Source organism: Pezoporus flaviventris, unplaced genomic scaffold (genome assembly GCF_033815535.1).
Source record: "Pezoporus flaviventris isolate CSIRO_AGI_PZ_B2104156 unplaced genomic scaffold, CSIRO_AGI_Pfla_v1 ptg000045l, whole genome shotgun sequence".
NCBI classification, from domain to species: Eukaryota; Metazoa; Chordata; class Aves; order Psittaciformes; family Psittacidae; genus Pezoporus; species Pezoporus flaviventris.
The window spans coordinates 1,689,930-1,715,139 of record NW_026892593.1 but is presented as its reverse complement, the minus strand read 5'-3'; the positions used below and the strand labels follow the sequence as shown (position 1 = coordinate 1,715,139).

At 57.9% G+C, this 25,210-nt stretch overlaps 1 protein-coding gene across 1 annotated transcript in view; it reads left to right on the top strand.

Moving 5' to 3' along the window:
* Window positions 1-1,018: 1,018 nt before the first annotated feature.
* SND1 (staphylococcal nuclease and tudor domain containing 1) overlaps window positions 1,019-25,210 on the top strand; it is a 99,192-nt gene continuing 75,000 nt past the window's right edge. Inside the window, exons 1-10 of the mRNA XM_061467255.1 lie at window positions 1,019-1,161; window positions 4,169-4,318; window positions 5,802-5,922; window positions 7,807-7,885; window positions 10,136-10,296; window positions 10,459-10,550; window positions 11,386-11,544; window positions 11,860-11,966; window positions 12,194-12,284; window positions 17,965-18,078. Coding sequence (XP_061323239.1) covers window positions 1,087-1,161; window positions 4,169-4,318; window positions 5,802-5,922; window positions 7,807-7,885; window positions 10,136-10,296; window positions 10,459-10,550; window positions 11,386-11,544; window positions 11,860-11,966; window positions 12,194-12,284; window positions 17,965-18,078 — 1,149 coding nt within the window. The 5' untranslated portion in view covers window positions 1,019-1,086. The remainder of the gene's footprint in view (window positions 1,162-4,168; window positions 4,319-5,801; window positions 5,923-7,806; window positions 7,886-10,135; window positions 10,297-10,458; window positions 10,551-11,385; window positions 11,545-11,859; window positions 11,967-12,193; window positions 12,285-17,964; window positions 18,079-25,210) is intronic.

Below are 25,210 nucleotides of genomic sequence, written 5' to 3'. Positions count from 1 at the left end.
TTCTCTTGCCCGGCAGCACATTGTTTCTGCATGGGATGAAGTGGGGGGAGGCGCTGGGGGGCTGCGATCCTGCACCCCGGACTGCAGCCAGGGGAGGGAGAGGGAGATGGGGGGGGACCCCATCCCCCGGGGGGACCAGCATGGCGAGCTCCCTCCACTGAACCCTCCGTGTGGCTGCACGGGGGGATCTCCTTCCCTCCTGACTCCCCATGGGGCTGGAGGGAACTCCATCCCTGGATCCTCCATGGGGATGGGGGGATTCCCTCCCCCTGGCCCCCAGGGGGATGCGCTGTGGGACCCCCCACTCTCCTGTGGGGCTCTGTTGGGTGGGATCGCCTTCCCCTGGTTCCTTGTGGGTCTGCACTGGGGGAACCCCTTCCCCTGACACCTATACGCGGCTGCGCTGCGGGACCCCTGCCCCCGAGGGGCTGTGCTGCGGGAGCCCCGGTCTCCTGTGGGTTTCTGCTGCGGGATCCCCGTAACCTTGTAGGAGCCCCGCACCGGGCTGCACTAAGGGAGCCTGCAGCCCCCAGTGGGGCTGTGCTGGGGGTCCCCCATCCCCTGACCCCCTGTGTGTCCGTGATGGGGTCCCCATCCCGGGTCCCCCTCCCACACGAACCCCTTGGCGCTCGGCGGGTTTCGGCGGCTCCCGCCAGGGCTCGGCGCGGCACGCGCGGGGGGCGGGCAGTGACGTCTGGGGGCGTGGCTCCCCTCCTGGCCCCGCCCTAAGCGCGGCACAGAGCCACGTGGGCTCCCGGGCGGCCCCTGTGCCGACGTGTCCCTGGCGCCGCGTGCCCCGGAAGTCCCGCCCCCTTCGGCAGGGAGGTGCGATGCGGAGGAGGTAGCTCTCTCGTGACGTCACCCCCGCGGCTGCCTCTCGGGCAGGAGCTTCGGCGATCTGTGCGTTTCCATTGGTTAAGGCGCGGAGGGGCGGGGCGAAGAGCGCGGCGGGGCCTGCCTTCCGTTGGCCCTTGGCCGGGTTGAGGGGCGGGGCTTAGACCGAGCCACGCCCCCTTCCCCGGCGAGGCCCCTCCCCGCAGCTCGGTTCCGCGCTCTCCCCGTTCCGCCGCTCTCGGCTCCCTCGCCATGGCGTCCGCGGCCGGTCCCGGGCAGGGCGGCTCCGTGCCGCCGCTCGCCGTGCAGCGCGGCATCGTCAAGATGGTGAGCACCGCCCTGCCCGCCCGCGGCCTCCGCCGCCGCCTCCCGCCCGTGGCTCCTTTCAGCTCCCCTCCCGGTAACCGGGACGCCCCCGCCGTGCAGCCTCGTCCGGTGCCCGGGACTCCGTCTTCCGTCCCGGTAGCCGGGACCCCTCCGCCGTGTAGCCTCTCCCGGTTACAGGGATCCCCCTCCTTTCCCCTCCCGGTAGCCGGGATCCTCCCGCCGTGTAGAACCCTCTAGTGCGCAGGACAACCTCCCCATTCCGGTAATCGGGACCCTGCCCCGCCGTGCGGCTCCCTTCTGTGATCAGGAGTTTCCTCCGCTCCCCGCCTCGCCTCTCTGTAACCGGGACCCCCCCGCCCTGCACCTTCCGCCGGTGCATGGGACCCCCCCCCCCCCATCACTGTAACCGGGACTCCACCTCCGGTACTCGGGACCCTCCTCCCCGCTTTCCCTCCCGATAACCGGGACCCCCTTCGGGAGCCCAGGACTTTCCTCCCGTCCCGGAGCCTCGCGATACGCCCCTGCTTCTCACGCCTTCCGGTTCCCCGCCGCATGGGGCCCCGGGTGCTCCCGATGCTGCCGTCCCGTCCTGCCCCCCCTCCGGGAGCCTTGGACCTCCCCTTCCCCGTGCTCCCATCCCGGCTGTTGGGAAGGGGCGGGAGGAACTTTCGGGTTCCCCTGTGCATGCCGGGGACCGGGAGCCAGTGGAGCTGAACCCCCACCAGCCCTGAGGGAGCGTGGGTTTCCCTGGCAGCTCCATGGCACCCCCTGTACCACTGCCCATGGGCCACCAGCACCCAGTATGTCCCTTGGGTGCCCCAGGGGCTCCTCTTCCTAAGGTGCCAGTGGCATCCCCATGGGAAGGGGCAGTGGGAAGGGATCCTGGAGCTCTCAATGTGTTGTCTCCACGTGTTCCTGGAGAGCGAAGGTCAGGAGCTGGCTGGTGCATGTGGTAGATACCAGCTCCTGGGGACCACACACCACCCTGGTGCCCCATATCTGGAGTGGGTGCTGCGGGATTGCTGTCCAGGCACCCCTCTGGGATGTGCCCCGTGGACCCCCTTCCCTTTCCAGGGCAGACCCTAGAATCCCTGCCCAGGGCATGCTGGAGAGGTGAGATTCCCAGGCTCTCTGTGATGGTGCCATGGAGTCAGGAGCTGCTGGCCTGGATGGCTCCTCTGCGATTCCCATCACAACTTGTTGGACTTGGAAGTGTTTGGGGGTGTTTTTTGAACCTTCCTGCTGCACGTTTCCTCTGAAATGACAGTGGGACCTCAAGAGTCTGGGAGCAGGATGTGATGAAGAGCAGGAACAGGGTGGTGGTGGGGTCAGGACCCTGCAGCCACCAACTGGAAGAGGCTCTGTTCCACGGGGTGGGATTGAGCTCAATAGGCTTCTTTTGGAGAACCTAAGGACTTGGGGAAGCCCATGGAGTCACTCCATGGGTGCTTTGGGATCCATCCTTCTCACCGCCTTCCTTCCCACCTCTGTGCCTGGCAGCCATAGCTCTGGACTTGCCTGTGCTGGCAGGACTCCGGTGCCATTCCCACCACAGCAGGATCCAGGTCCATCCATCCTGCATCCCTGTGCCATGCCCTGGCCTTGGTGCATCCATCGTGCTCCTGCACTAACTGCAGCTTCTGCAGCCTGGTTTAAGCCAGGGTGCCTGTAGATGAGGAGGAGCACAGTGTGCTGTACAGAGCAGCTTCACTAACAAACCTGGCCCCTTCCCGGGATCCAGGGTTTGTGTTGGTAGTTGGATAAACCACTTACAACATCCCCGTGCCCTATAAATTAAAGATTAAGGTTAATTACAGCCATGAAACCTCTAAGTCCTCAAGTACCAAGCACTGAGTCTTTTCTGTGATAAGTGTGTGTAGGTCAGGCTTAATTTGAAGTTGAATTCCCAGAACGTGCACCGGTCTGTGTCATGGATCCATGCAGGGAACGCTGCAGACAGCAAATGTGATGCTGTGGGGCTGGTTTTGGCAAAGTTCAGTGGGAGCTGGTGTCCCTGGCACTGCCTGCTGGGACAGGGGACAAGTCCTCTGCTTTGGGATGCACTGTGAGCATCCATAGAGATTTTGGGTGGGCATAAAGCCAGGGCATGGGCTGAAAACCAGGTTTTCTGTGAGTGCTTCAGCAGCATCAGTCCTGCATGTGGGGAGCCCAGGCTGATTAAAACGGGAACAGGGTGATCCCCAGCATGCTCAGAAGCTGGAGCTGCCTGTGCCAATGCCATGGGTGGCTTTGGGTTCTTGTACTGGGATGGAGCTGTTGGGAAGCCCTGGGGTTCTGCAGCTGGGGTCTGTAATTGACAGGGGAACAAGGAGGAGATGTCCCATTTGGGGTCTGTGTTGTTCTGGGGATTCTCCCATCAGTTCTCTCCACAGGGGTTTATCTGACTTCTATGGAATCACCTAAAGGTCTTAGCATCACAGTAGGTAAAAGCATCCACTTGGAGCTGGTCCTTGCCAAGGTTTTTCCCTGCCTGCATCCTCCTGTGCTGTGTGAGCAGCTGTGCAGAGCCCCTTGGGGCACTCCTGAATGTGGGAATGCTCTGTGGCACACAAGGAGCAATGGGACTGCTGGTGCTCTGGGAGGTGGGTGGGATGGGATTGTCCAATGTAGCTGTGCTCCTGGCTCTGAGCACTCAGCAGCCAAATCACTGGGGGAGAATGGGGCCATCAGGGTAAAATCCCAATGTGCTAAGTCCTTGGCGATATCCAAGATCGCCGTGTTCCATCGTGCTGCCTCTGAAGGAGGAACGGGGTGTTTGATACCCCTGTCAAGTGCAGGGTGAGGAGCTGGGCTCCATCCTGCATCCCCAAGCGGGAAACCTGGAGCAGCTCCTGTGTCTGTGAGAAACCGTTCGCTGTGGTGCAGACCTTCCCATGGGGTAGGATCCATCCCTGGGTGCCCGTGTGCAGCATCCCCTCGCGTCCCCCTGGCCCCTCTCCTTTGTTGCTGTTTGGGGGCCCCCCGTAACCCCTCTTTGTCCCTGCAGGTGCTGTCGGGCTGTGCCATCATCGTCCGTGGCCAGCCCCGGGGTGGCCCCCCCCCTGAGCGCCAGATCAACCTCAGCAACATCCGCGCTGGGAATCTCGCGCGCCGCGCCGCCGCCGGCCAGCCCGACGCCAAGGACACTCCAGATGAGGTGGGTGCGTCTGGGAGCACCATTCCCCAGGGATCACAGGCGGGGCTGGGCTGGGCAGGGGCCTCCAGGCTGCTGGGACGGCTCTACAGACCACAACACCCTCTGCTTGGACATTGCAAGAGGCATTGCCCATTGCCAGACCATCACGTGGGATGCAGGCAGCTCCCACAGCTCACGTGAGGCAGCTGCAGGATACAGACGGTTCCTTCAGTTATCCTTTAAGAGATCCTTTCCCTGCTTCAAGCATCCCAGTGTGGAATTTGGGGTGGGATTCTCCTTCCTCACCCTGCTATGGACACACACGTGCCCAGGATGGGCAGGCATGGTCCATTGGCAAGGACCAGGATGGCTGGGCAGGGTCTGCAGGTTACACATGGGGCAGCTGCAGGATACAAACAGTCCCTTCAATTATCCTTTAAGAAATCCTTTCCGTTCTTCAACCTTCCCAGTGTGGAATTTGGGGCAGGATTTTCCTTCTTTGCCCTGCTGCAGTCACACAGATGCCTGGGATAGGACAGGTATGGTCCATTGGCAAGGACCAGGGTCTGCAGGCTACACATGGGGCAGCCGCAGGATACAAACAGGTCCGTTCAGGTGTCCTTTAAGAGAATCTTTTCCTGCTCCCAGTGTGGAATTTGGGGTGGGATTCTTCTTCCTCACTCTCCTGTGAGGATGGGGCAGGCATGGGCCAAGATGACTGGGCAGGATCTCCAGGACCAGGGGAAGCCGTTGGTACCTCCAGGCTTCCCCTGTGGGGTTTTTCTTGTGCCAGGAATGGGGTTTTGGGAAGCAAGGGGGTGTTGCTTTGGCAGCTGGATGCAGGCAGGGCTTTCGTGCAGGGAGCCTGGCCCAGGCCACCCATCCTCCCAGCCCCGGGGGTGGTGCAGAGCGCTGGCAGCTAATTGCTCTCCCTGGGGAGTTTGTCTTCTGGAACACTGCTTCAGCCGGTAAATGTCACTCTTTCCTCATGAAGTGATGCCTGTCAGGTTTGCTAATTGTTTATGAGCACGTCATGTTCTGCTCTGGACCGTGTTCTCCACCCACTGCTGCGGTGGCGTGGGGCTGAGCTCGCTGGGGCTCCGGTGTGTTCCTACCTCCATGCACAGAGGTGCTGGGAGATGCAGGAGCCTGCTGCTCCTGGCTGTCGTGGTTGGTTCTGCTCTGCTGTTCTCCACGGGCATCCACGCAGCCTTGGGTGGGAGCTGGAGGAGCCCCCACCATGTCCCGGGCAGCTGGGGCTGGTCAGGGTTGCTGTGTCTCCAGCTCTTGGAGCGCACTGGGTCTGGCTGTGCTTTGGGAGCCTGACACCAGGTGGAAAACCAACCAGGACCCCTTTTGGTGGGATGGAGGGGGAGAGTGGAGGTGTTTCTCCTGCAGTTGATTCCTGTGCAAGCCTCCAGCATGGCCCATGCAGCATGTGGGGGACTTCAGGCTTCCCAGCTCCATTAGATCCATTGGCTCCTGGTGACTTCTTTCCCTCCAGCCCTGGGGCTTCCCGGCTCGTGAGTTCCTGCGGAAGAAGCTGATCGGGAAGGAGGTCTGCTTTACTGTGGAATACAAGACCCCGCAGGGCCGGGAGTACGGGATGGTGTACTTGGGGAAAGGTGAGTGCAGACGGGTCCCTTGGGTGCCTAAAGGGGTGGTGGGGAATGTTGTGGCTTGTGCAGTGGGATGTGAGGTGCTTGCAGGGAGCAGGCCCGAGGTGGTGGATTGGGATGTGGTAGTTGCAGCAGGATGTATGCCTGCTTCCAGTGGAGCTCCAGCTTTGGAAGGAGAGTGGTCCCAGCTGCCTGTGGGGCCATGCTCTCTGGAGCTGCAGCCGCTGGTTGATGCACTGCAGTGTGGGGAAGCAAGCCATAGAATCCTAGAATGGTTTGGGTTGAAGGGACCTTAAAGCCCCTCCAGTTCCAACCCCTGCCACAGACAGGGACACCTTCCACTAGAGCAGGTTGCTCCAAGCCCCTGTGTCCAACCTGGCCTTGAACACTGCCAGGGATGGAGCGGCCACAGCTTCTCTGGGCACCCTGTGCCAGCGCCTCAGCACCCTCACAGGGAAGAACTTCTGCCTGAGAGCTCATCTCAGTCTCCCCTCTGGCAGGTTAAAGCCATTCTCTGTGTCCTGTCCCTACAGGCCTTTGTCCAAAGCCCATCTCCAGGTTTCCTGTAGCCCCTTTAGGCACTGGAGCTGCTCTAAGGTCTCCCTTTAAGGAGCTTTCTCTTCTTCAGGCTGAACCAGCCCAGCTCTCTCAGCCATGCTCATTCCTGAGCTTCTAGCTTTCTTGTGGGGCCTGGGAAGCCCTTTGGGATGCAGATCCCCTCCTGGCAAGCTGGGGGTAGATCATAGTTTCAGGGTGCTGCTGCTCCCCGCTTTCCCATCCCATGGGCATCCTTCGGCAGGAAGTCTGGCAGGTCCTGATGGCACAACCTGCACCAGATCAACCTTGGAAGGGGTTTTGCTGCTCATGCTCCTTTCAGTCATCCACAGCCTGGTTGTCTGCCACATTGAGGGCTCCTGTGCTCTGCTTCCCATGTAGGTGTCATTCTTATTGTTAAATCCCAGCCTGTCACACTGCTGAGGTGAGAAATGAAGCTGAAAACGTTTTCTGGTGATGTTTGTCAAGGTTTAAATGCTCTTAATGTGGAAACGCTGCAGCAGCGCCCCTGGCAATGATGCAGCAGTTCTGGAGGGGTGGGCTTCGGAGGGGTAGGGGCTTCCCATTGCTGTCTGGTGGTGGCAGAGCCAGAGTGGAGATGCTGGGGAAGAGTTTGGGATCCCTACACCTGTCCCCAACCACCCCTTGTGTCTCTATAGATGAATGATGCCTTCTGCAGAGGTGCCCATTTCAGGTTGTGCTGGCAGTGCAGCCTTTGCTGGAGATCCAGGCAGCCCTGTGGGTCCTGGGAGGGCACTGCCTGCGTGCCTGCCCTGGGTGCTTCCCCTTCCCATGGGGATGGTCCTGGGTGACAGCAGGGCCTGCAGCATCAGAGCAATGTGCCACCTTCCCACTTGGTTAGCCCTGCTCTGGTGGAAATGGTGTCCCCAGGAAAGCCCTGGGCTGCTCTGCTTGAGGTATCGTGAAGGCCATGTGCTGCTGGAGCACTGGGATAGTGACAGGAGCCTTTTGCTCTGGGGTTGCTCTGGCACTTGTTAGCTGGAATCATCTTGGGAGCACTTTCGATAACTGAGGTCTGTGGGTGTCTCTGGGCTGCCCCATGCACTGGTGGCTTGTCTCAGTCTATTGGAATCAAAGAAAGGTTTGGGTTGAAAGGGACCTTAAAGCTCCTCCAGTTCCAACCCCCTGCCACAGACAGGGACACCTTCCACTAGAGCAGGTTGCTCTAAGCCCCTTTGTCCAACCTGGCCTTGAACACTGCCAGGGATGGGGCAGCCACAGCTTCTCTGGGCACCCTGTGCCAGTGCCTCAGCACTGGAACCCCAACTGCCGCCTGTACTGGTGCTCATCTCACTGACTCTTCCCTCTCCACAGACACGAGTGGTGAGAACATTGCTGAGTCCCTCGTGGCTGAAGGCCTGGCCTCCCGCCGGGAAGGGATCCGAGCCAACAAGTACGTATGTGGCTGCGCTCCTGTGCTGTGCGGGGGGGTCCCTGCTGCTCCAGTTCTCTGCAGTTATTTATCTGGCCATGGAGTCGTTGGGATCCTCAGCTGTGGCTTTCCACCATGCCTGGATTTCATGAGCATCAGTGTACCTGCACAGTGACCCCTTGTCTTTAGGTTTGGGGTAGTGAGGAGCTGGGGAGGGGGGACTCGGGTGTCTCTGTGCCCTGGATGCTGAAGCACCAGAGGTGTAGCCCTGAGCTGCAGAGCAGAAAACCAGAACCAACCGGGCTGGAAAAGCCCTTTAAGCTCATCCAGTCCAACTGTTCCCAGCACTGCCAAGGCCACCACTAACCCATGGCACTGAGGCCTTGGCTACACGGTGTGTGAACACTTGCAGGGACGGTGACTCCAGCACTGCCCTGGGCAGCCTGTTCCAGTGCCTGAGCACCCTTTGGGAAGGAATTGTTCCTCATCTCCATCTAAACCTGCCCAGGTGCAGCTTGAGGTCCCATCCCTTGTTCCTTGGGAGCAGAGCCCAGCCCCCCTCCTGGCTCCATCCTCCTGACAGTTGTAGAGAGCAAAATATGTCTTGGTCACTGGAAAATAATCCACGGAGTTGAGGTGCTTTGGCTCGTGCTGGAGAGGTGATGTTGTGATGCTCCTGCCCCTTATCCTACATCTGGTGGTGAGATGCCTGTGCCAGCATCATGAGAGCTGATGCCAGTGCTCTGGGCAGTGGTTATCCAGTTCCAGAGGTGTGAGTTGTGTCTGTGGCACTGCTATAAATACCAGTGGGATGCTATTTCCGTCCCCATGCCTGCTGGGCTGGAAACTTGCCCGTGTTGCTTCCTGAAACTCTTCCTGGCACACTTGGATCCCTTCCACGCAGTGCTTTTTGGTAGCACAGCTTGTAAACAGGTACATTGGGTAAACAGGGTGTGCACTGCCAGGGGTGTGGATGCATGAGTTCATACCCAGGTTTGCCAGTGCTGAAGCCTCAAGTGCCTGCAGGTCTTGCTGCCTGCCCAGGGATGCATTCCCTGTGCCATGCCCTTGGGAATGTGGTTCCTGCCTGGTGCTGGTGGGCTCTGGGTGCTGGGGTTCAGCCCCTGTCAGCTCTCACTGCCTTGGCCTGATTCTGCATCTCCTGCAACACTCTTGAGCTGTGGAGTTGGATGAGGAAGGGAAGTATCTGCCTGACAGACAGCTGGGGATAATTGCACTGACTTACACAGGGTCATGGAATGGGTTGGAAGGGACCTTAAAGCTCCTCCAGCTCCAATCCCCCGCCACAGGCAGGGACACCTTCCCCTAGAGCAGGTTGCTCCAAGCCCCTGTGTCTAACCTGGCCCTGAACAGTGCCAGGGATGGGGCAGCCACAGCTTCTCTGGGCACCCTGTGCCAGCGCCTCAGCACCCTCACAGGGAAGAACTTCTGCCTAAGATTTCATCTCAGTCTCCCCTCTGGCAGGTTAAAGACATTCTCCGTGTCCTGTCCCTACAGGCCCTTGTCCCAAGTCCATCTCCAGGTTTCCTTTAGCCCCTTTAGGCACTAGAGCTGCTCTAAGGTCTCCCCTTAAGGAGCCTTCTCTTCTCCAGGCTGAACCAGCCCAGCTCTCTCAGCCTGGCTCCAGAACAGAGCTGCTCCAGCCCTCACAACATCTCCATGGCCTCCTCTGGCCTTGCTCCAACAGTTCCACGTCCCTCTTGTGCTGTTGCCCCAGAGCTGGATCAGGACTGCGGGTCAGGGGTCTCCCCAGAGCACAGCAGAGGGGGAGAATCACTCTGGGACCCTGCTGGGGCTTGTACCAAAGGGGATCTATGAGTCCATGCAGTGGCCGTGTTGGCTGCAACCACTGCTCCTCACCTGTAGTGTCCAGAGGAGCAGTTAGTGCAGGACTGAGCTTCCCACAATTGAACATGGCCTGGAGCATGTCACTGCTCCATGTTTGCCCTCCTAATTGAAAGGGTGTGTAATTAATGGGTGCATGTGGTCACTCTCAGCCACTCACTCATCAGCTGCTTGAGTTGGGTGCTCCAATGTGCAGCCTCAGTGCTACAGAAGCTGGGTTTGATTTGCTGTGTGTTGCTGTCAGCAGGACAAACCTTGCTCACCAGCTCACCCAGGCACTGCCTGTTCTAGCTGTGAGTGATCAAATCACTAAAGCATCCTGAAAAGTGCCTGGAAGATGGATATTCCCACTGTTAAACCATGCAGAAGCCAGCAGCCTCACCCCATCTCTCCCTGTCCTTGCAGCCCTGAGCAGAGCAGGCTGGCAGAGCTGGAGGAGCAGGCCAAGAGTGCCAAGAAGGGGATGTGGAGTGAGGGGACGGGCTCCCACACCATCAGGGACATCAAGTACACCATTGAAAACCCTCGCCACTTCGTGGATTCCATGCACCAGAAGCCTGTTAATGGTAAGCTTGCACCAGCCCTGCCCTCTGTCCCCTGTGTCTGCCTGCCCCACGCTGCTCTGGTGCTGCTCCCAGCACCCTCTTGCCGCAGAGAGCCAGCTCTAGCTCCGTTGTTCCCCCAGGCCCCTCCACAGCAGCACCAACCTCTCTGCTTTTGCTCCACAGCCATCATAGAGCATGTGCGGGACGGCAGTGTGGTGAGAGCCCTTCTCCTCCCTGATTACTACCTGGTGACCGTCATGCTCTCAGGGATCAAGGTGAGCTCAGTGCCTGGCCTGCATCCTGGCAGGGTGCTCAGGATTCCTCTCTGCAGCAAGTTCTCTCTTGAATTTCCACCATCCTTCACTGTGCAGCCTCCTTGGCGCCCTTTGGTGCCAGTGCGAGCGTGCAGGGGTTGAACTGGTACCCAGTGGCTGCCAGGCTCATGGAATCAGCTGGGTTGGAAAAGCCCTTTAAGCTCATCCAGTCCACCCGTTCCCAGCACTGCCAACGCCACCACTAACCCATGGCACTGAGGCCTTGGGTTAGTGGTGACTCCAGCACTGCCCTGGGCAGCCTGTTCCAGTGCCTCAGCACCCTCTGGGGAAGGAATTGTTCCTCATCTCTATCTAAACCTGCCCTGGTGCAGCTTGAGGCCGTTTCCTCTTGTCCCATCCCTTGTTCCTTGGGAGCAGAGCCCAGCCCCCTCCTAGATCCATCTCCATTAAGCTGAGATGGAGAGATGGAGGCAGGGATACAGCTGTCTCATTGCCCACTGTGTCATCCTGCTCCAGGAGCATTCTGGATGCAGCCTGTGGCTGTGCACGTGCTGGTGTGGGGCATCACTGTGGGGATGGGGACAGGTTTGGGTTAGGTGGGTATCAGCTCCAGGTGGATTACACTGGGAGTTGCTCTCCATACCCTGGTTTACTCCTGGTTGTTTGCTGGGGCACGTGAGGGGCTGTGTTGGTGCAACATCGCACAAAAGCACCAGGATGTAGCTCCCAGCCCGTTTCTCCTGCATGCTACATCCAGAGCATGAGGGCACCGTGCATCCTTCCTCCCTAGGGAGGTTTCCCATCTCCCCACTGAGATTGTCCCCCTCTGCTGCAGTGCCCCACGTTCAAGCGGGAGGCAGATGCCCCTGAGGTCCCGGAGCCGTTTGCTGCTGAAGCCAAGTTCTTCACAGAGTCCCGGCTGCTGCAGAGGGATGTGCAGATCGTCCTGGAGAGCTGCCACAACCAGAACATCCTGGGCACCATCCTTCACCCGGCAAGTAGCACTGGTGCTGAGGGGTGGGAAGGGGTCCTGTTGGGGTGTTGGTCATCACTTGCTGAAAGTCCAGTGCCTTTAGTGGGGTTTCTGGGGGTTGCGTTCTTTAGTGGTGGATATGGGAGGCCACGGTCCAGCTGAGCATCCTATAAGGAGAGCAGAGCCCTCACTGGGGTGGTCTCTGGTAGTCCTGGGGTGCTGTGGCCAGGGGTTTCTGGGGACCTGTGGGTTCTGAGGGGCTGAGCAGGGGAGGGGAGCCCAGCTCTCCTCAGGGATGCAGAGGGAGATGTCGGTGCCTCCCCCCCTTGTCCACAGAACGGGAACATCACCGAGCTCCTGCTGAAGGAGGGCTTTGCCCGCTGTGTGGACTGGTCCATCGCTGTCTACACCCGTGGTGCTGACAAGCTGCGGGCAGCCGAACGGTGAGTGCTGCCGAGGAGCTATGGGGTGCCTGTGGTGACTGAACCCCCCTCTCCCAATCCACATGTGGGTACCCCCCCATGCTCACTGGCGTGGGAGGTAGATGGGATCTTGCCTTGTGAGTCTGCACCAGCACCACTGTCCCTGCCAGGGCTTTGGTGGATGATGGGCTATTGGTCCCCACTGAGGACAGTAGCTCGGGCATCACTCCTGTCCCCTCTCCTGCCAGGTTTGCCAAAGAACGCAAGTTGAGGATCTGGAGGGACTATGTGGCCCCCACAGCAAACCTGGATCAGAAGGACAAGCAGTTTGTGGCCAAGGTGAGTGGCTGGAAGAGCAGGGGAAGGGTTTGTCTGTGTGGGAGTGGAGGATGCCTTCATCAGCCTCTACATGGAATGGTTTGGGTTGGAAGGTACCTTAAAGCTCGTCCAGTTCCTGCCATGGGCAAAGACACCTTCCACTAGACCAGGTTGCTCAACGTGTAATTCTCCATGTGCACCTCCAGAGGGTTTTGCCTTGACTGCATCCCCGGCATTGACCGTGGTGCATGACTGCACACCGGGATCTTGGGCAGGTTTGGAGTGAGAAGAGGTGGGACAGAGGGCAGGGGAAGGGACCACGGCTCACAGGGGTGGACTGGTTGGTGCTGCCAAAGTGTTCTTACCCTGCCTGCCGCTCTCCTGCCTGCAGAGGGCTGTTTGGACTCAGCAGAGCTTTCCTTCCCTGTCCTGCATGCGTTTCCAAGGTGGTACTGGTCACATCCCTGCCCTGATCTGAGGGGTACCTGCTGTGGGGCTCCATGGCACCTCCTTGTCCAGCTCCAGGGCCTTGCTAGCCCCACACACAGCTCTAGGGATGCCCCACTGCAGTGGTCCCCATGGTCCTTCCTGTGTTCCTGGCTCGGTTTGGACAGTGTAGTCGGTGCAAAAGAGCTGATGGGGGCTGATGCCCTTGCTCTAGGTGGGTATCCCTGTGGAGGAACCTTTCACCAGGGCAGTGGTGGGAAGCAATGAGCAGTGACGGAGCGTTGAGGGTCCAGATACCGAGAGAGGGGAGCAGCCCACTAGGTGGTGCTGCCGGTTCACCCAGCACCGCAGCCGGAGGAGCTTTGCTTCTCCTGGAAACCCTGGGAAGTGTGCAGCAGCAGCCGGATTTCTTGGAAAGTCAGCTTAACCCTGGTGTTCCCCCTGCCTCCGGTTGGGATCCTCCACCAGAGCATCCTTCGGGCTGCTCCATCCTTACTGGGGCTGTGCTTGCACAGCCCTCCCTTGCAGCATGCCTCAGGGGGATGCTCCTTCCCTGCCTCCCTCTGGAGAGACTGGTGTCCCCTGATAGGCCAGGACAGCAGGAGCAGCGACAGGGCTTGGGGCAGAGCATCCCTGACCAGGCACTGGCTGGGGCAGCTCAAAGCCAGGAGCAATCAGGATCATAGAATCATGGAATCAACTAGGTTGGAAAAGACCTTTAGGATCAGTAAGTCCATCTTGTGCCAGTCCCATCTCATCCATGCAGTGCAACCAATTTAATCATCTCATCCATGTGATGCTGTCACCAGCAGCAGCTCCTGTCCTGTGGAATGAAGCTGGTTTGGGTGTTAACTCTGAGATTATGCCCCTCTCTGCAATTCCCTGTTCGTCAGCTCGGATACCGCAGGTGATGGCATTAGCAGGGATCCTCAAACCCTTCCCACCATCTTCCCCAGGCCATGAAGGATTTGTTGGGCTTTTCCTCTTAGTGTTGCACATGGATGTGGCCGAAATGCCAAACCCAGAGACTCTCAGGAAGCCAGAGGTGAGACCCCATCCCTGGGGAGAAGGACCATGGTTGATCCCTCCCCAGTATGCTGATACCATGGTGGGAAGTAATCCCTGAGCACGGGGCTGGCGTGTGCTGGCGCTGGCACGCTCGGAAGCACCATCCTGCCACTGGGAAAGCTGCTGCTGGAGCCAGGAGCCGGCACGGGGGCCGTTAGTCACGCTTTGCTCAGCAGCTTGTGGAGGAGGCGGGTGGATGCTCCTGGCATTTCAAGATGCCCGTTCTGTTGTTGAATAGCTCGGGAGCGGGCTGGGATGCTGGCAGAGAGCTGCGGCAGGCCGGTCTCTCATCCCAAGCCCCCCACAAGGCTGTAGAGGTGTCCGAGGTAGGTTTGGGGCTTCACAGCATCTCTGGGCCTTGTGCTAAGCATTACTGTGGGGCATCTGTCCCTTTGGGGACAGGGTGGGAATCATGGTATGGAGTGGAGGGGATCTGATGTGCAGGTAGCTTCCCACTTAGGGTCCAGGGCAGGATGGAACCCCAGTTCTGGGCACAGCCCCTCACTTTTCCAGGATCCCTCTGATTTGGGAGTGCTCTGACTCCTGGCGTCTGCTCCAGCACCGTTTGGCTGCCCTGGCTCTGCATTGAGATTCCCCAAATGAGGTGAACACCACAATGCAGCCTTCCAGTGTCTGAAGGGGGCTACGAGGATGCTGGAGAGGGACTCTTCATCAGGGACTGTAGTGATAGGACAAGGGGTAATGGGTTCAAACTGGAACAAGGGAAGTTCAGGTTGGATCTAAGGAAGAAGCTCTTCCCTGTGAGGGTGCTGAGGCGCTGGCACAGGGTGCCCAGAGAAGCTGTGGCTGTCCCATCCCTGGCAGTGTTCAAGGCCAGGTTGGACACAGGGGCTTTGAGCAACCTGCTCTAGTGGAAGGTGTCCCTGCCTGTGGCAGGGGGTTGGAACTGGAGGAGCTTTAAGACGCCTTCCAACCCAAACCAGTCTGGGATTCTATCCCTGCTTCCTGGGGTGAAGACTCAGAATTCCTCCTCCTTCAGTTCAGCCTGCTCTCTATGCACCCGGTGCAAACCAGCCCTCAGGAGCTGTCAGGCACATCCCACCCTCCAGGGGCTCTCTTTTGCAGTGTCAATTTTTGCTTTTTCCCCCTTTCCTGGGAATTGTGACAGGGAAAATGAGGACAAATTCCCACTCGCTGTGGAGTGCCAGCGCTGGGCACATGCCCGGGCTCCCTGGAGGGCCACATCCATTCCCCCCAGCGCCCTGCAGCAGGCTCTGAGCAGGGGCAGCAGCGACTGCTCTGGCGCTGAAGCTGCCTCCCCGTTGGGCAGGAGCCGAGGTGCTGGTTTGCAGCGGCAGAGCTGACGTAGCATCTGCTGGGGGATGGAGGAGGAGGAGGAGGAAGATCCCAACCTGGCCTTGCACCGTCAAGCAGCCGCAGCAAATGGGCTCGGGCTAATTTTGGATCCATCCTGGTCAGCTGCTGGTGCTTTGAGCCAAGGGGCTGGGTTTGGGGAGGGGGGGAAGAAAAGAAATTAAGGCTTGGCCCCGATTGTGGATTTGATGCCTGTGAGTGGCAAGGAGGAAAGCAGCGGAATGAGGAGGGGATAGGAAGAGGCTGGAGGCTTTGTGCTGAATCCCCTACGTCAGCATGTCCTGGAGCGCTGGGGGATTTGGGACAGCGCTGCTCCAACTTGAATGCCTTGTACTGAAAGCTCTCCCCTGCCAAAAGCTGTTTATGAACCAGCTTTGTGTGTGAGGCTTGGAGAGGTTGTGTCATCCCAGCGCCCTGCTGTGGGGCAGGATCAGCCCCCTCAGGGTGTTCCGGGGGGGGGAATGGGGCTCAATGGCAGCCCTTCGGATGCATCCGGGCTGGCTGGGGCAGGCGTTGCCTCCTGCCATGCTGCGGGCTGGAGGAGGTGGTCATGGATGAGCTGTGCATCTGTCTTCTGTTTACTCTGATTTTTAACCCCACTTTGCAAAACACTTGGAGCCAAATCCCTTCGGATCTCAGTGGGAGCTGCCAGAGCCAGTGCAGGAGCTGCTCTGTGCTGAGCTGAGCACCAGATTCTGCTAAGACCCCTCTTAAAGCAGTTTCTGGTCAGGGGGAAGCACGGGCCCTTCTCTTGGTGCTGGGCATCAGGTCCCCAAGTGGCGTCGTCACTGTCTTACAGGAGCGCACTCTCAGCTTTGGGGATGCTCCCTATGCAGCAGCCTGTCCCCAGCCAGGTTAAAGCCATTCCCCTTGTCCTGTTCCTGCAGGCCCTTGTCCAAAGCCCCTCTCCGGGTTTCCTGTAGCCCCTTTAGGCACTGGAGCTGCTCTAAGGTCTCCCCTTAAGGAGCCTTCTCCAGGCTGAACCAGGCCCAGCTGTCTCAACCTGGCTCCAGAGCAGAGCTGCTCCCAGCCCCTAAAGGAGAGATGGGCACCTTGGGTCACCCTCAGGCTCCTCCTGCCTTGTCCTGCCTGTGTCTTGCAGCCCCTGGGTGCCCCAGCCTCATGGATCACATCCTGCAGCATCCCACATCCTGGCAGAGCCCCACCACAGCCTAGTGAAGGTCTCTGCACATTAATTCTGCCAGGAAGGGGGTGCTCAGGGCTTGAGGGACTTGCTGAGTCCCCGATGCTGGTTGTTGGCTCCTGCAAGTAACATGGGCTGTGCAGGAGGTCGGGATGCCGGGAGCAGGCAGCGGGATCCTGCCCTACTGCTGCCTCCTGCCAGAGAACAAATGAGATCTGACCGCTGTTCCCGCAGCTCCAACATGGAAGTGCAGAGTGCGCGTGATGGATGTGTAATGTAGCAGAGGATTTGCCCCTGGATCTGACCTGCAGCTCTTCTGGCTGCAGCCTCTTATCTTCACGTCTTCCTTTCTGGAAGCCTTCTGTGAGAGGGAAGGGAGAGATGCCCAGTGTGCTGCTGGGGCCCTGTCCTCACCCCTCCAGCGAGGAGGATGCCCTGAAGCATGAGATTTGATTACTCCACTTAGCATGCAAAGTGCTTTGGGCTCGGTTCTGCCATGAAAAACAGGAGCTGGGTCCTGGGAGAGGCTGAGTCCTTGGGTAGGGACGTCCCCTGGGGGGGTTTGCTGCGCTGAGAGGAGCCCTGGCAATCCTCAGTGTCTGCTTTCATGTTAATTCCCATAATCCTGTTATCCTTTTGGCTAAGCACGTTTTGAGGGACTGATGTGCTTGCTGGGGCAAAAAGTGCTGCGAGTGGAGCAAGTCTGCACTCTCCTCCCTCTGCTTCCCCCCAGGGCTCCGGAGGGATGTGTGGGGCTGCTCTCCCTGTGTGTCCTTATAGATGAGCAACAGTGGGAACCCTTTGGACTGGGTTTGTGCTGGGGGCAGGCAGGGGAAGGTCAGTGCCCTGCCAAGGGGAATACCCAAGTGTCTTGCGCCTGCTGCTGCTCAGTGCAGGCTGGAGAACAGCATTGGATGAAAAATGACAAAGTTCATAGAATCAATGTGGGTGGAAAAGCCCTTTAAGCTCATCCAGTCCAACGGTTCCCAGCACTGCCAAGGCCACGTAACCCACGGCACTGAGGGTCTCATGTACACAGTGTGTGGGTGCTTGGGGAACCACCAGCCAGAGCGCATTGCATGACTGTGGGGTAGAAGAGTCTGTACTTGTGCTTGCTCCCTCCTGAAATCATAGAGTCCCAGACTGGTTTGGGTTGGAAGGGACCTTAAAGCTCCTCCAGTCCCAGCCCCCTGCCATGGACAGGGACACCTTCCACTAGAGCAGGTTGCTCAGAGCTGCTTCAGCCCTTGCAGCATCTCCATAGCCTCCCCTGGACTCACTCCAACAGCTCCATGTCCCTCCTGTGCTGTTGCCCCAGAGCTGATCCATCTCATGGTATCGATATCTGTGGTCCAGTCCCTGTCTGGTTTTGTTTCTGGAGTGAAACCCTATGGTGCTGGGCAGTAGCACACGGCTGGTGGTATGCTGGTGTGCTGTGGCATCACTGTTTGGGAACCTTGCAGGACTATGACCGGCACCAAGCTCTTTGGGCTTGCATAACAGGACCATGGATGTGCCTGTGATCTACATGCACCCCAGTGACCCACTGGGCACTCAGGTTGGGGTTGGAGATGCTCACTCTGTGCCATCTACCAGGCGACAAAGCTGGGGTGGGCTGTGGTGCATTCCAGAGACCTGATGGTGCCCAGCTCCGGTGCTTGTCCTGCTCATGGGCACTATGTTCACCTCTGCTCCCTCCTTCTGCAGGTGATACAGGTGCTGAATGCAGACGCTATCGTGGTGAAGCTGAACTCTGGGGACCACAAAACCATTCACCTCTCCAGCATCCGACCCCCGCGGCTGGAAGGGGACAGCACACAGGTGACCGTGGGGATGTGTGGATGGGGGTGATTGTGGGGTGAGGGGCTGCTCTACTTTGCACCCAGTGATGCAGCAATCGCCAGCGTCCATCACCATCCCTGGATGGAGTCACCTCCTTGTGAGGCTCCTCTTATATCTAGACTTGATCCTTCCATGCCAGGTACCCCCTTTTTCATCCTGGGTGGAGCCTTATGCAATGCAGGAGGCCTTGGGGAGGGTTGAAGTGTGTGCTTTGATAGGGATGCCTCCGTCATCCTCTGCCTTGATTTTCCCTTCTGTATCGTGGGTGCTATTGCATCTCTGCTCTGGGATGGTGAAAGAGACCTGTTTCCCCAATGTGGGGCTGTGGATGATGTGCAGTGGGATAATCTCCAGGGATATGCTGGCGTATGGTGTCCCATCCTTGCGATCCCTTGCCCCTTGGTGCACGAGCAGCGTGGTAGCTCTGCTCAGCATCCTCATGTCCATTCTCAGCCGTGGGATTTGGGATGTTCCATGTGCTCACACAGCGCAGCACCAGCTCTGCCCTCCCCTTCCCTGCAGCCTGATGTTTGCCTGGCGCTGCGGGGGAGAAGCAGGAGGCTGCTGGAGATGATGCAGAGTAAGCAAAGCCCTTTGGTTTCCCTTCTCCTCCTCCTTGTGCCGTTCAGCTTGATGCTTGGCAGTGCCACCCCAAGCATCCTTCCCCTCTGCCATGGGGCTGGCTGGGGCTGGGAAGTGCTTCCCTCATTCCTCCCTCCCTCTTCTCATCCTTTGGTTCAGAGCGATGCCGGGGTCTGACTCAGAGACCTGCAGCATCAGGATCTGATGGAGAAATCCCAGGGTTTTGGTCTCTGGAAAACACTGCATTGTTCCTGCACAGTTTGGTCTCGGCTCTGCTTGGTTTGAGCATCTCGCAAGCTGGACCTCGAGCCTCACGCTCGCCAGTGACATGAAAGCACCCAGAATAAGCTCTGCAGTCACACGCTGGGTCCCCTTTACCCCTACTCAAAGCACCTCTGCTGTGCTGGGAGCTGGGACGCTGGTTTAATCCCTGTGCCCCTTTCTCGGGTGGCCACGGGGGCCCCGGAGCCAGGCGCTGCCAGGCATTGCCTGGTCTAAAGCCATCTGAAAGCTTCTTAGGGCAGGGATTTATCTGCTGGCTGCTGCTTCCTTTTGTTTCCCACCCCCCTAATGGTTGATGCACTCGAGAGCTGCGGAGACCCCTGTTGAGCACCCGCATTGTTCCTCCTCCTCATCCGGTGCCTCTGGAGATGATGAGGAGTGAGGGGAAAGATTTCCAACCGGGAGCTGAAAGCCAATTCACCCAACGCTAAACAAAACCACCTTTCCCAGGGCTGGGCTTTCATCCCAAACAGCACCTATGGGCTGAGCACTGGCCTTGCTCTGCTGGTGGGTGACAGCACCGTGTGCCACAGCGCAGGGACAGAGCCAGGCTGCTCCTGGACCAGTAGTTTGGCAGTTCCTTCCTCCTAGGATGCTGCCTTGGTTTGTACCCACTGAATTAGGAATAACTGCCCCAGATCAGGCTCTTCCCACTGGTTCCCTGCCATCAGCACCGGGTGAATGGGAGCCAAGCACGGAGGGCCCGGAGTGCTGGTGCTGCTGGGAGTACTGGGGTCCCTTTGTGGCTTCTTTGCTTTCTGAGGCTCCTTTGGGGTCTCTTTGTGGCTTCTTTGGTTTCTTTGTGGTTTCTGTGGCTCCTTTGCGGCTCCTTTGGGGTTTCTTTGTGGCTTCTTTGCAGCTTCTCTGTGGTTTCTATGTGGTTTCTCTGTGGAGCAGTCTGATCTCCAAGGAGACTGCAGAAGGCGGCTGCTCTGCGCTGCGTTTCCGGCTCTCCCAACAAACCCTGTTGCTTGTTTCCTTGCTGCAGCCCTGGTGCACGGTCAGTGCCTTCTTCCTGCCCACTGGGAGTTGCTGGGCTCGCTTGGTGCTGCTCTAAACCTGGTATCATCTCCCCACTGATGCTCCAGCACCCCAAAGCCACCACATTACAGCCATGACACTGGTCTGCATCTGTCTTCTCAGCTGGGGAGCTCATTGCATAGAATTGGTTTGGCATTTGGAAACATCTCCACCTTTAGGTTGCATCCAGAGTCTGGAGGTGCCAGGTCCTGCTGCCAGACCCTCAGTGCTGTGAAATTGCCTGTCCTTGTGAGCATGGCTTGGCCAGTGCATCCCCTGGTCATTCAGCACCACTTCCATCCTCTTCTCCTTGCTTCTCCAAGAGCTGGAGCACCCGGTGCTCTGGAGCCCATCCCGCCCTGGTCTCGGTGGGACCCATGGTGGTCATGATGGCTCTAGCAATGACATTTGTGTACTTAGCTGACACCACCGTGCCAGCCTCTTGCTTTGATATCCCCAGCCACGGGGTCAAGCTCTTTCCCTTCATGGTCTCCCCAGTGCTGCTGGTGGGTCCCCTCACACCACACAGGAGCATTTGGTCACCCTACATTGTGTGTGCCCCAGTTCAACCTAGAGTCATGGAATGGTTTGGGTCAGAAAGCACCTTAAGCTCATCCAGTTCCAACCGCCTGCCACGGGCAGGGACACCCACTTTATTCCTTTCTGGGTTTTAGCTGCCTTTAGGTCCTTCTGCATTTCCATCTCTGGCTCTGCTCAGTTAACTGTGAATGCAATTAATTCGTCCTCCTTCCAAATCATTAGTTTAAAAGTAATTAATAAATAAAACCCATCAAAATATCCAACAACCAACTGAAAAAGCCGTTCACAGGCAAAGTGGGCACCTTGTTTAGTTGCATGTGAGTAGCAGGTCAAGGGAGGGGATCCTGCCCTTCTGCTCTGCTCTTGTGAGACCCCACGTGCAGCAGTGTGTGCAGTGCTGGTGTCCTCAGCATAAGGACAATGGCAGGGGGTTGAAACGGGATGATCTTACGGTTCCTCCCAAACTAAACCATTCCATGATTCCATGTCCTACTCCCCCATCCCTGACTTGCTGCTTTAGATATGTGTGTCTAGTTTTGGGATTGATTTTGGCTGTTCTGGAAGGCTTTTCCCCTGAAGTGGTGTGTGTGGGTCTGGCAATACTATAGCAGAGCTGCTCTGCCCACCATGGGGTTCAGACATGTACCCACTGTTGTAGGTAGCACGTAGCTGGGGCAGCACTGCTGGGGAGCTCCATCTCCATCCTGCTGAGCGCAAATTGCTCCCAAGGCACCTGATGGAGGAGATGGGAAATGACAAAGTGAAAATCCAGCATAATAAAATCCTGCAGCCTTTCATCTCCCTCCTTCATCACCCGGTGTGGAATGAAGCCTGAGAGCGGGAGCTGATGGTGTTTAATATCTCTATTGCTTGTCTGTCGAGGAACATAACGCGTTTGCATGAAGATCTGGCTGCTGCTGCTGCCAAGGTGGTGATGGGTCCATAGATGCAGTGTCAGAGCTGTGGTGCATGGGAATGGCTGAAGTCCTCTCACCAGGATAACTGGGCACCAGGATGGACTCTCTGGTTTTGGGGACCAGCTCTGGAGCAGGGCACAACACAGCTCTTTCCCACTATGCTGCATCAAAAGCTGGATGTTGATGGCAGTCCTGCTCCAGGCTGTGTCCTGCCACCACCGTGGGCTCACCATGGCTCTCCAGGCTGAAACCACATCTGGTTTAACCCCACAGCCTTGAGGCAGGAGCAGGTTCTACAGAAGGACCTCACTTCATAGCTGCGAGCCACATCTGAGGCTCAAAGCGTGGAGTGGTGCACCCTGAAAGTTAGACAAGGTGTTTCCAGCACAGGGATGTCCTTCCCCATAGCTGCTGCTGATGCCCATCACTGGTGTCCTGTCCTGCTCAGCTCTTGTATCACATGGTGGGGTTTGTGGTCTGTTCATCTCGGTGATGGACCCGATCCTTGATGGTGTGTAGGATCTGTTGTATGGTGTGGTGGAGGCAGAGCAGCCGTGTATGTGCAGGTGGGCTGAGTGTGGGGGCAGTGCTGCATCCCTCCGTGTTTCCATGGGATAGAGGCAGAGCAAATTCCCAGGGAGAAGCAGTGGCTACTGGAGACTCTGACCTGCCAGATCCATGGCATCTAAAGGCAGTGAGTGGTGGCTGTGGCTTTAGGACCCTTTCCTGTGTCTCAGTGTCAGCACCATTCCCAGTGTTCAGGATGTTCCATCTTTGCTTTTTTAACTAGAATCATGGAATGGTTTGTGTTGGAAGGGACTTTAACACTCCTCCAATTCCAATCCCTGCCACGGGCAGGGACACCTTCCACTGGAGCAGGTTGCTCCAAGCCCTGTCCAAGTTCATGAGGTTTCATCTTGACTTTTTAGTCATTAGTTCTCTCCCTTTGCAGCTGAATGAGGATCTCCTGAGCAGCAGCTCTGTGCTCTCTGGAGCTGCTTTTGCCCAAGTGCTGCAGTACAAAGTGCTCCAATCCCCTGGTTATCTAAATGGACATCTTAATCGGTGACACTCGGGGAGTTGAACACATGGACCCTGATGGGAAGAGAAGGATAAAATCAGGGAGGAACTATCCTGCTGCTGGTGGGTTGGGGTTTATTTGGTGTGTGGAAGTGGGGCAGAGAGTGGGGAGGGATGTGGTGTGTGCTGAGGGGCTTCAGTAGTGCTGGGGCCTCTCCTTGCTCCATGGAGCTGGAGGGGGGAGGTAGAAATGGGATCAGGATCTGTGATGTTCTGGCTCCTGTCCTGGCTGTGCCACTGCTCCGGGACTCAACAGTCTCTGCTCCTGCCTGTGCAGCTGAGATAAGGTTGACATTGGCAGTGGGGGATGTCTTCCAGGCTTGTCTGTGTGGCCCTGGGGCACATTCCGCATGGATTTTCTGAGAACACAGAGCTCAGGCTGTTTGGATTTCTTCATCCTGGATGGTGGCTGCTGCCTGTCCACCAGCCTCACATAGTGCTGGTGATGGGAAGGGCTTTCCTTTGGCTGCCTCCAGATCCCTAAGGACAGGGCACAGAGTGGTGGGTCTCCAAAGGAGCCCGGTGCTCTGCCTACTCCTGGTGCTAGCATGATGCTGGAGTGATGGGAAGCCTTGGAAGGAGCAGGAGGTGCCGCAGGCAGAGCAGTGACAAGCTGGGAGTGAAGGCAAGCTGGAAATGGCTTCAGAAAAAGGGAAAACCAGATGGACTTGGGCTTGGATTGTTTTTTCCCTGCTCTCAGATGAGTTTGTATGCAGGTTCCTTGGCTTTCTGATATGCTTCCAAAGGCAGGGAACTGCTGGCTGCTGTCAGGCTGTGAGTTGGTGAATCATGGAATCAGACTGGTTTGGGTGGAAGGGACCTTAAAGCTCATCCAGTTCCAAGCTCCTGCCACAGGCAGGGACACCTTCCACTAGAGCAGGTTGCTCCAAGCCCCTGTGTCCAACCTGGCCTTGAACACTGCCAGGGATGGGGCAGCCACAGCTTCTCTGGGCACCCTGTGCCAGCGCCTCAGCACCCTCAGAGGGAAGAACTTCTGCCTAAGAGCTCATCTCAGTCTCCCCTCTGGCAGGTTAAAGCCATTCCCCTTGGCCTATCCCTACAGGCCCTTGTCCCAAGCCCCGCTCCAGGTTTTCTGCAGCCCCTTTAGGCACTGGAGCTGCCCTAAGGTCTCCCCAGATTACAGCAGAGGGGCAGGATCGCCTTCCTGAGCTGCTGCTTAAGCTCTGGGGATGCAGCCCAGCACATGGGGAGTTCTGGGCTCAAGGGCACACTGAAGCCTGGTCATGGTGAGGGATTGGCCACCCCTGCTCCTGCCAGCCTCTGGAGGGATGCAGATATCCCCATGGGTCTCATGCTGGGGCGATGTTGGATAGAACACACGCTGTCCTGTCCATTCATCCACCCACCCAGGTACGCTGTGTCCTGCTGCAGGAGCAATGACACCAGAAGGTCAGTGCTGGGGTAGCCGGGCTCCAGCTCCTCACGTGCTGCTTGACTGCAAACCCCTGGCTCCCAGAGGTGCCAGTGCTTAAATCCTGACAAGGATATTTCTGTGCCTGGAATCTAATGTCGGATCTGCCTCCCACCAGTGCAGCCTGGTCACCTTCATTACCCCCTTGCTCCCAGGCAATGCCAAGTGATGCTCGGATGAAGGCAGAGCATCAGCTGTGTGGCACAAGGATGGTGATGGATGGTGGCCCCAGCAGTACCATTGCTCCTGCTCCTCATCCTTCTGCTCTAGCTCTCCACCACACTCCAGGAGGTTTAGAAAGAGCTATATTTTACCCAAAGCCCATCAAACAGCCGTGCTTTCCGCTCCTTTCCCTGTCACTTGCAGATTGCCAGCATATTTACGTGTAACTGGAAGCACTTTGTACAAATGACCTGTCTGGGGATGGACGTTGAGGTCAAGGACAGCCTGGACCCTTCCAGCTGCTAGTTTTGATGCTGTTTGAGATGGATTTATACCCCTGGGTGAGATTTAGGAAACAAGGTGTTCAGGAAGGATCCTATCACATGTGCTTTTAGCAATCACAGCTGCTTTATCCTTAGAAAGGAGCTTTTCCTTCCAGCACTGTGACACTTTGGGGTACCTGATGGCACCCTGGGTCTCTCTGGCAGCTTCTTGGGTGCACGTGAATGCCTGGTCCTGCTTGGTGAGGCAGAAGCTGCTCGACAGATGGTTTGCAGGTGTCTGCTGCTGCCTTTCTGCACCAGGCGGATTGCGGGGAGCGGGTGGCTGCACTTGGCTTGGCAGAGGTTTGAGTACTGAGCTGCGAACGCCACTCGGCTCCTCCTGTCCCTGCAGAGGCTCTTCTGGCAGCCTCAGCTCAGCCCCTGCCAGGAGAGGTGGTGTTGAGGCTCAGCACATTGGCTGCATCCCTGCTGTGATGCTGGAGCAGGTGGGATTGGAGGCAGCACATGAGCTGGGAGTGAAATGCCCTGATTTTCCTTGCAGAGCTCCCTGGAGCTGCTTGGGTTTCACCATAACGGTGGGTATGATGTGGCAGCTCATGCTTCTTCAGTGCCAAAACCAAGGTAGACACTCACTTCCCCAGCTTGTCACCCTCTCTGGCTATTCCAGCGTGGCACTGGAGCGGGATGCAGCAATGGTTTTCCTCCATGACTCCCATCATGCCTGCCAACACCCATCCCTAGCAGTGGGGTTGTGTGGGGTCTCCTGGGGCTGTCTCCTCCTGCTCTGCCTGTCTGCCTGCACACCTTCCACC